At 33.4% G+C, this 10,000-nt stretch overlaps 3 protein-coding genes across 4 annotated transcripts in view; all 3 read left to right on the forward strand.

The window, feature by feature from the left end:
* The first annotated feature begins 3,167 nt into the window (after window positions 1–3,167).
* On the forward strand, window positions 3,168–8,511 carry LOC122265347 (uncharacterized). Its single transcript, XM_043034607.2, has 10 exons — window positions 3,168–3,303; window positions 4,247–4,379; window positions 4,553–4,708; window positions 4,971–5,092; window positions 5,340–5,476; window positions 5,685–5,803; window positions 6,274–6,381; window positions 6,676–7,650; window positions 7,757–7,878; window positions 8,122–8,511. Exons 1-10 carry the CDS (start codon window positions 3,259–3,261, stop codon window positions 8,221–8,223), a joined length of 2,019 nt encoding a protein of 672 aa, XP_042890541.2. The 5' UTR covers window positions 3,168–3,258; the 3' UTR covers window positions 8,224–8,511.
* A 1,173-nt stretch (window positions 8,512–9,684) lies between these two features.
* Trs20 (trafficking protein particle complex subunit 2) overlaps window positions 9,685–10,000 on the forward strand; it is a 16,058-nt gene continuing 15,742 nt past the window's right edge. Inside the window, exon 1 of the mRNA XM_043034606.2 lies at window positions 9,685–9,808. The gene's annotated coding sequence lies outside the window, so the exon portion shown is untranslated. The remainder of the gene's footprint in view (window positions 9,809–10,000) is intronic.
* The window catches only part of LOC122265344 (uncharacterized), a 9,457-nt gene continuing 9,261 nt past the window's right edge, over window positions 9,805–10,000 (forward strand). The window contains exon 1 of one of the 2 annotated variants that reach the window (XM_043034604.2): window positions 9,805–10,000. This exon is cut by the window's right edge and continues 1,461 nt beyond it. The gene's annotated coding sequence lies outside the window, so the exon portion shown is untranslated. The other variant, XM_043034605.2, reaches the window with a different exon arrangement.

The following is a 10,000-nucleotide window of genomic DNA, read 5'->3' on the forward strand; positions in this document are numbered from 1 at the left end:
GGCAACATGATAGGTCTTAGCTACTGGGAGAGACTAAAACACTAAGACTATTATCATTACAAAGACAGATACTTTGTTATATATGTATGGAAGGTCATTGAAAATCTAACACCAAATCCAAGAGATGTTGAGGAAGGGGGAATTAAAGGAAGACATTCCCCCAGTCAGGGAAGAACATGTTGCCGTTAAGAAAAAAAGAATCAAAGTTACCTCATAAATGGCCCAATACTATTTAATAGTGTGCCGAAAGATATAAAAAATCTAACCTAGTGCACTGTATAAGTGTATAAAAGAAAATTAAATGGCTGGCTAGATTCAATACTAGATGAATCATCAACGAGTGGATCAAATTCCATACCTCAAGTTTAGTTTCATGCAACTGACAAAAGTCGAGCGGTTCCTCAAGATGGCCCCCGCGTGAGGCACTAGCGTGTCTCATGCTAAAACTTACAGCAAGTAACCAAGTAAGTATATCCTTACACACACACTCACACACATGCATATACTTATCGATGCATGTAAGAAATACAGAATTTTGAAGAAAAATATAATGTGTATATGAATATACATATACATATATATATATATATATATATATATATATATATATATATATATATATATATATATGTGTATATATGTATGTATATATGTATATATATACACATATATATATATATTATATATATATATATATATATATATATATATATATATATATATATATATACATATATAAACACACACACAACTTGCACTCCTGCCCATACCATGGTCCATGACTGACCTTTCAAGAGGCACCTCTGCTAAGCCATAGATAAGCACTTGCTTCCACGAATAATTGTATAGTATTACCGAGGCAATTCACGAACTATTACTTCCGCAAACTGAGTCCCTTTTCCGGAAGTGCTTAGTGGGAAGCCTTTGTACTACCAATGGGCTTGAGGGGCCTTGTAGCAGATCTCAGTCTGTGCAGGATCCAACTTGAACGAGTCCAGTCGAGCAGGATTTTGTCGGAATCGTAAGCAGGCATCGGAAGAAAGAAGGACGCCTCCTTGCCACTGCATTAGTATTTACTGCCGAGTTGTATGCCATCATTGCCGTAATCAAGATGATTAGGGACATAGAGAGAACCACAATTCTAAAGGGACATAGAGAGAACCACAATTCTAAAGGGACATAGAGAGAACCACAATTCTAAGATAAACTCTGATTCACGCTGTAAGTGCATTTAGACAGATTAGATTCGTTACACCCAGTGGCGAGGGAGATCCAAGACTGGCTGACTCTAGTATCTTCAAGGAATATCAAACTCCCCGTACCAACTCACGTCAGCATCCCTGGAAATGAATTGCCAGATTTATCCAATAAGATACGAGGAATTAAAGGTCTTGACCACAACTACCAGTGTAAACCGGAAGATAGAAGTTGTTCTAGCAAGACCAAGAAACGGACAGATTGGCGCATAATAGTGGTTAATGGCTGGATTCCCGCGCACTATTTTCGAAGATTTCCCCGGGAGCCATTGGCCGCGACACTTGCGACAACCATTTATTCTTACGAGTATAGAAAGAGATTACTACAAAACTGTTCGTTGTCTTGAAGATTTAATTCGGGAAAAACCTACTATACAAGATATAGAAGATTATATATTTGGTCAATACATATAGAATATGTAAAATAGTATTTTTTAAATATGTAAACATATTAAATATATAAGATTAAAGAATATATGTCAACAAGATTACACAGCTAATGACCCAGCTGTTGACGCGGCAAATAATTCTCAATAATCTATAAATCAGTCTTATTTGTGATCTTTATAAATGATCCCCCACAAGACTGTTTAGTAAATATTGAGTGGGAAGAGGATACCTTACAACATATACTTAAATAAACTGGCCTAATGGTTGCTAAGTGTCCCCACAGAGAATGCAAAGTTGTGGATCAGAAGACATATTCCCAACCTCAGTTATATATACAATATATTAGGTAACATTATGGTCCTTGGAGAGTGAAGAAAAAGCTTCGATATATATATATATATATATATATATATATATATATATATATATATATATATATATTATATACATAAACCCACACACAAAACAAATATATATATATATATAATATATATATAAATATTATATAATATATATATATATATATTATATATATATATATATATATATATATATATATATATATATATATATATATATATATGTGTGTGGTGTGGTGTGTATATATATATATATATATAATATATATATATATATATATATATATATATATATATATATATATATATATATTATATATATATATATATATATATATATATATTATATATATAATATATATATATATATTGTGTGTGTGTGTGTGTGTGTGGTGTGTGTGTTATATATATATATATATATATATATACATATATATATATATATATGTATATCTATATATATCGAAACTTTTTCTTCACTCTCCAAGGACCATAATGTTACCTAATATATTGTATATATAACTGAGGTTGGGAATACGTCTTCTGATCCACAACTTTGCATTCTCTCTCTCTCTCTCTCTCTCTCTCTCTCTCTCTCTCTCTCTCTCTCTCTCTCTCTCTCTCTCTCTCTCTCTCTCTCTCTATATATATATATATATATATATATATATATATATATATATATATATATATATATATATATATATATATATGTGTGTGTGTGTGTGTGTATATATGTGTGTGTGTGTGTGTGTGTGTGTGTGTGTGTGTGTGTGTGTGTGTGTGTGTGTGTGTGTGTGTGTGTGTGTGTGTGTGTATACATACATATATATATGTATGTATATAAGGAGCGGACCGGACGCTAAAGTGCTTACTATTTATGTTAAACGTTATTGCTGATAATAATAATAATAGTCATACTAATGATGGTGAGTTATGATGATGATAACATCAATAATGATAATAATAAAAATGATAATAACAATAGTGATAATCGCAATGATAATAATAACAATAATAACAAATATAATAATAACAATGACAATAATAATAACAATGATAATGATATCAATAACAATGATAACGGTAACAACAACAATTAATTGATAAAGGTAGCAAGAAAAACGACAATAAAAGTTATTTCGCAATAACGTTTGGGTTCGTAGTCCCTCTTGGCGCGAACGACTTAAACATAAACAAACTTTCGACGGATTATTTTGGGGTTTGGGAACTTGACTTATTGAGCTTTTACGATGCCTCCAATACGTGTCAAATACGTCATTTCATTCTCCTCACAGGTTAGTAAACTTATTAGGTGTTTTACGCCTATGATAAGACTTGAGGTTGTCTAGATTTCCGAGTTGATTATAACCTTCGAAAAGCAATTCATCTTTTATGAGTTCATTGCCTTATTATTACCTCTGGAAATTTCGTCAAACTGCTGGTAATCAGTGTAGAAACACGACCAGGGCCACTATGACATACGAAAGTTTTAAAAATCCGTGCTTATTCAACAAGTCCAGAGATACTGTGACCTCCGCACTACACCCACCTTCTGTGGCAAAAGCAAACAAGCTTCCACTACTTATATGTTGGCAAGACAGAGCTTTTTATCTCCTCTGCTAATGTAAGAAATTGCCTTAACAAATATGTGTGGGAGAGGTTTGTTGGCTTTCGCTGGAGTGCAAAGTATAGCATTCACAGCATCTCTTCATACAATCCTAATCTGAACAATTATCATGCTGGTTGTTGTAGTATTCCAAGGAGCTAGAAGCACAGCTGTTGAAATAAAAATGTTAAAAGGAAAAAAATGAAATCAATATGCTGGGCAATTGATCATGAAATAGTGAAGCAGTTCAACCTCTTGTTCCTGTCTGAATGTAAATGGTGGAGGTTTATTGCCCTTTTGCTTCAGTGAAAAGTACAGAGGTCTTAATAATCCCTCGAGAATCTGCTATTATTATGTTTGACTTCAGATTCTGGGCCTTTCATCACAGATCATAGTAAATTTCAACTGGCTGTAGATAGAACACAGCCAATGTAATTACAATAAAGTTTTAGTATGAAAGCTATTGTGGGTGTCTTTCAGTCTTTTACCTTTGTGAAATCCTAACATGAATCTTGGTAGGATACTAGGAAAAAAAAGAATTATTTGTAATTCTTAAAAGCAAACTGTATTATCTAGTGTAAAAAAAATGTTAATAATAATAATACTAAACCAAAAATAAATGATGATTCCAGGCTCCCAAGAACACATTGGAGGACCTGGTGAAGAGCCGAGGGTCTTGGCTCAGTGATGCAAGTGACAGGACAGGACGCTTGCAGGCAGATATCCAGTTAGAACGAGCTACTACAATATCCTATATTGATCTTGGTAGGCCAAATGTTTTACTTCAAGCCATGTTGTAAAAATAATGATTATATTTTCTGGGAAAGTAAGCAGTGGTAGAAATAGCTTTGCAAGATATACTCAATTAAAAAGGTATGCAAAGGTAGTAAAGATAGAGAATAGATAGAAGAAATGTCTTTTTTTTGCAAACCATAAAGGGAATGCTGGAAGTGTGATGGTAAGCATCGAAGTGGGCCGCTCATCATGGCCTTCAAATAAGCCTCTTGTAGCACTGCTGCCAACAGTAGCATTGATGACCCCTGCAGAATGGCGTGCTGGCAAGAACTCAAAGACAGTTCGCATGTTTAAGAAAGGTATAGTCGGTACTTTATGTAACTCTTGAAAAGTGTTAGAAGCTGATGCAGAATAGTTATTTTTTTTATATTGGAATTTTATTTTAAGACTGATAAAAGCATAAGTTAGATTGCATTTCTTTTGTACTTACTATGTCACATTATGCTTTTACAAGTATTTATTGCTCTATTAATTTCAAGTATTACTTTGGTTATTGTGTCCTAATATCACTATTTTTCTTTCTTCCATAATATTCATTTATACTTTTTTCCTATTTGAAAGAGGATTTAGACCAGGATGCAGTTAAGGAAAAGTGGGATCGTGTTAGAATAATATGTACTCAGCCATTTCGAAAAGATGCACAGTTTGGACTGGCTTTATTTTGTCTACACACCACTGATGAGGTAAATATATTAAGAAAGCTTGTATGTGGTTTAATCACATAAGAATTACATTTCAAGTTCTATAATTTTTATCAAGAGACTAGACCATATAGCCACAACCTCTGATACTTCCCAAGTTACAGTTAATCGCTGTAACAGGTAAACATTTGGTCTTACACATGTAGACTTTACTAATTTGGTAATGTTGGTTATTAATTTCAGGTAAAGAGATTTGCAATGTAAGTAAATCAGTGGTTATTTATTGCAGTGTCATGTGCAGGAGGAAGTCACATCAGTTAACCCACAGCGTGTTCCACCCCAAGGAACACGCTCAGACTTGAAAAAAGAGGAACTAGTCTCAAGGATGAACCTTCCGACTGCACAGAAGAAAGTTATGTCTCAGAGGTAGCCTATGTGTGGTTGCAAACACAGGAAAAAGTAGAAAATGGAATTAGCTTAAAATGAGTCTGGTGTACCTCTTTTAAGGCAGACACATATTTTGATAGAGGACTGACTCTAGTATGATTTTGAAGAAAAAGTTTATCATATATTTCCTAACCAAATCAGAACATTTTGATATCCATTTGGGTATTTATTGTCTTTTGTCATACAGCATAGGTTGGCTTGAGAACAAAGTGCTGACAAATGGTGAAGAAGCCAATGCTAGTAATCCCTTCACTTCCCCAGTCTCCCGAGCTGCCCGTCTCGTGGTCATGGCAACAAAACCAACATGTTAGTAGTATCAGGAATATACAGAATGTCTGTGTTTGTCTGTATGTCTTGTCTGTCTGTCTGTGTTTGTGTGAAACCTTTGTAGCTAAATGAATATTGATATTCCTTTTTTAGTACAATGAACATAATGCAAAATATTATTTATTATAATAATGATAATGGCAAAAGTGCAATAGTAATAATTTCATTGTCATTTTCTTCTTTGTTATCATCATCATCATCATCATCATCATCCTTATTCATCATTGTAACTGTCTTCAAAATCTTCATCCTCCTCCTCATCATTTTTTTTTTTTTTAGTATTATTATTAATAACAAATAGTGATGATAAGGATAACAAAAATTGAATGAATTACTAGAAGTCACAGTATTGTTCATATTTAATGAAAATAAGGAGATGAATGACTAGAAGCCACAGTAATGTCCATGTTTCTGTTCTCTGTTTCCTTTTTAAAATAATTTACTTTCAGCCAAGGAGAATGTAGCTTCCCACAAGGCCAGTCTAGAATGTGAAGCTCTGGACTTCCTCATATCTCTCAACTTGAATATTGAAGAAATCAATTCATTAAAAGTATCTGGTAAGGGTTGTCATGTACACCAGAGTTGGCTCTTATTGCTATCATAATTTTAAAAAAATATGTGAGTTGATTTATTTGCAAAAACTGATATCCATTCTGCAATCATAAGTATATCTTTTATTAGCTGAAATTTGTATGAATCACTTATTTATATCATGAAATTAAGTATATAGAGTTTTGATTAGTTATTAAGTCTGGTGATCTTTCTGTTTATATTTTCAATATGTCTTGAGAAAAGCTCTTACAGTAATTTCTTAAATAATCATTTAGCACAATGTTTCTTTATTTTCGAAGGTGTTCGTCAGCAGTTTGAGCAACAGAGGCAGAAGATGTTAAATCATGATGAAAAGATTGTATTTAAAGATATTGCTCTGGACTATGCCAAGAAAAGATTAGAAAGTCTAGAAAAGAGGCTTGAAAAATCAGTACAAAATGATACTTGGAAGAACAAGAATACAGCAAAGAAACCACAGAAACAATCAAAAAAAGAAAAGGAAAATAAATTCAAAGGTCATGTTCAAAAAATAACCTTGAACAAAGACAACAAAGAAGAGAAGAGAAGTACATTAACTAATACAAATATGATGAAAAAAGAAGCAGACAAACCAGCAAATCCCCATGTACGGCAGCATTCCCAAGGAAAATTTACATTTAAAAAGATAGAGGCCCCAGGAAGTTCCCTAGCATTACTGAAGAAGTCACCAGTCAGCAGGACAGAACACCAAAGGAGTGGTAATGACCTCACAACTTTGTCACCCTCTGGTTTGTCTCGCAATGAGCTTGCCCTCTCTGATGCCACAGTTACCACTCCAAAAAGACCAAGGGGCCGGCCTAAGAAGTCAGTCACTCCGAAGATGGTAGATAGTAAGCAGCCAACAGTAAATACATGGATAACACCAGTGGCCAAAAGAAAGAGAGAAGAGCCTCACTTCTCATACTCACCTCAAGCTTCTCAGTTTTCCAGAGAATTAAATGAAGTAAACAGTGGCCTCATTTGGAGTGACAGTGATGATGATGATATATCTACTGTTAGTGTCAACAAACAAGAAGGTGGAGGATTCATAGATGATGTAACACCCTGGACCAATGCTAATCCACAAGGAAGAGATATAACTTCATCTGGTAACTACTTAGGCTCTGTCCCATCTGACAAGTTTGGAGTAGCCCAGGCCAGGAAAAGGTCAAGAGGAGATAGTTCAGACTATACTCAGTCTAGAGCTTCAAGCCAAAGCCATTCTTCAACAATGAAGGAATGCCCTTTATGTTCAGGTAATGGTATAAAAGTCTTATACGTCTTCAGGAAATGGCCTGTATATTTGCAGAATTTTGGGGTTTACTCAGCAAGGACTTCAAAAGTTTCATAATTTCTTTTCAGGTTTCTTCCATCCTTCAAAGATCGAATCACATGCAGCTTCCTGTGGTATTGTACTATCCTCAGACTCTGACTCTGAATCTGAAGATGGATATAGAAGCAGCAATGGCAATGAACGAAATAAGGTATGCATTATCCTTTTTTTTTTCCTATTTCTTTCATTCTTCACAGGATCTTCCATTTATTTTTCTATTTTACACACTGTAAATAGGACTTAATTACTTCCATTTTCTTTTTCTTTTTTTCTTCTTTTTTTTTTAGTTTAGAAAAATACTAAAGTGGTAAATATTCATGAAATATCCAAAGGTTTATATAACATTATACCAGACAGGGAAATGACTACAGTGTATTTAATATAATATTTTCAGCAAAGAACCAGTATGGAGGAGTGTCCTGTGTGTAGCAACTTCATTAACACTTCAGACCTGCAAGAACATGCAGCAGAATGTGCTAATTCGACATTTGGTTGAAGAACATTCAACTCTTAATTTTTTATTATTTTTTAATATAAAATTTGTATTATAAGATATGCTGATGTAATTTTCAATTAACAGCAGCATTTTGCATTGATCATTACAACTCAAGTTATATTGTATACTGTAGTATTTCCATTTAAATATTAAATATATTTCAAAGCTACTGGAAATATTTAAAAAATGAGAGACAAATTGTATATATACATATTTATAAATTTTATGTTACATAATGAAGTGACTCATATTTAGTGTGTAAAGTTTTGAGTAAATTTTTTATGAGTATTTCTTATGGTTTTATTTTGTTTGTTTTTTTAGTATCCTTCTTTACCTAAGTTTTATGAAATATCAAAGTGATTGGTTTGTGATGACTATTAGGGAATAATGTACTCCAAGTGTGTAGAAAATCCAAGTTAACAACAATGTCCCCTCATGGAACAGAATAAAATTTTATATTATTGGTGTTATAAATAATTTCAGAAATAACAGAATCTACTGTAATACATAAAAAGGGGAAAAAAAAGTACAAAGACCACATATGGTAAAATTATATAAGACAAAAAAATAAACTAGTAATAGGAGTAACAAAAAGTTTCCTGAAATGTTATGCAAATGATATTTTAAAGGGGACACAACCAGGAAAAATAATTCTAAAAAGGCACTTTTATTAACTTCTCTATTCCTTCAAATGAGTGTGATAATCAAAACTGAAAAGAGGGAAAAAAAGAAAGAAAAATGTCATGATCCTTTATTACCTTATCCTTAAGTCTACATTCATTGGTTTCTTTCTTTTTTCCCTCCTTGTCTGGATTTCCTGCATATAAAATGTATATATATGCTTGTGTAATATATATACTTCTATATATCTATATATATCTATATATATATACACACACACATATATATATATATATATATATATATATATATATAATATATATATATATATAATATAATATATATAAACATATACATATATGGTAACATATATTATTTTCATTACAGTACAGTATACTTAATAATAACTCCATGTCCAATGTTGTCCCTTTCGTGACACTACTCATTGTATTATTATTAATTAGAGCACACTAATTGCATCTTCGTGGAATACAGAAGCAACTGTACCAGCTAGAGAATATTCCTAATAATAAAAATCCTTCTACTATAATGTATAGAAAGAAAGCGATACAGCAGTAAATAGCTTATGAAAAAGACACACTACTGTGTTTAAAAATGGGAATTATCTGAAAAGTAATTAATAGGATAACCATAAAGAGGAAGTCCGAATGGAACTTGAAGGGATTTATCACTTCCCGAGGAAACCTCGCTAAAAGAATCAAATTCTATTGAATTTAAATACGCCTAGCGCTGTGTGTGACACCCCAAACGGGTAAAGGCTTACCAGAACAAATAAAATCACAAAAAGACCCAAAACCCAAACGCCGGAGCCGAAAAGTAATCCCTTAGAAACTCCGGTCAACACTTGCCATCAGTGACGTCACATCCCAAGGCCGAGAATAAACGGAGAAAGCTGACTCTGCCAACCTCTCTCCTTCTTCTAGCCTTTGACCCTTCACGCCTGGTAGGTGGATTTTGCTATTTGTCAGGGCACACAGCACTCGCGGATTCCCTGCGATTATCCGGCAGGATCGGAATTAAAGTGTTAAGAGGCGTAAAAATGGGCCGGAGTTGGGAGGTTCGAGTGGGAGGTCCTTGGCGCTGATTGGCTGGCTGCGACTCGAGCTGCTCCTCGACCAATGAGGGCGAGGCGGCA

The sequence above is a fragment of the Penaeus japonicus genome, unplaced genomic scaffold (assembly GCF_977035675.1).
Source record: "Penaeus japonicus unplaced genomic scaffold, GWHDUDI00000001_assembly GWHDUDI00000007, whole genome shotgun sequence".
NCBI classification, from domain to species: Eukaryota; Metazoa; Arthropoda; class Malacostraca; order Decapoda; family Penaeidae; genus Penaeus; species Penaeus japonicus.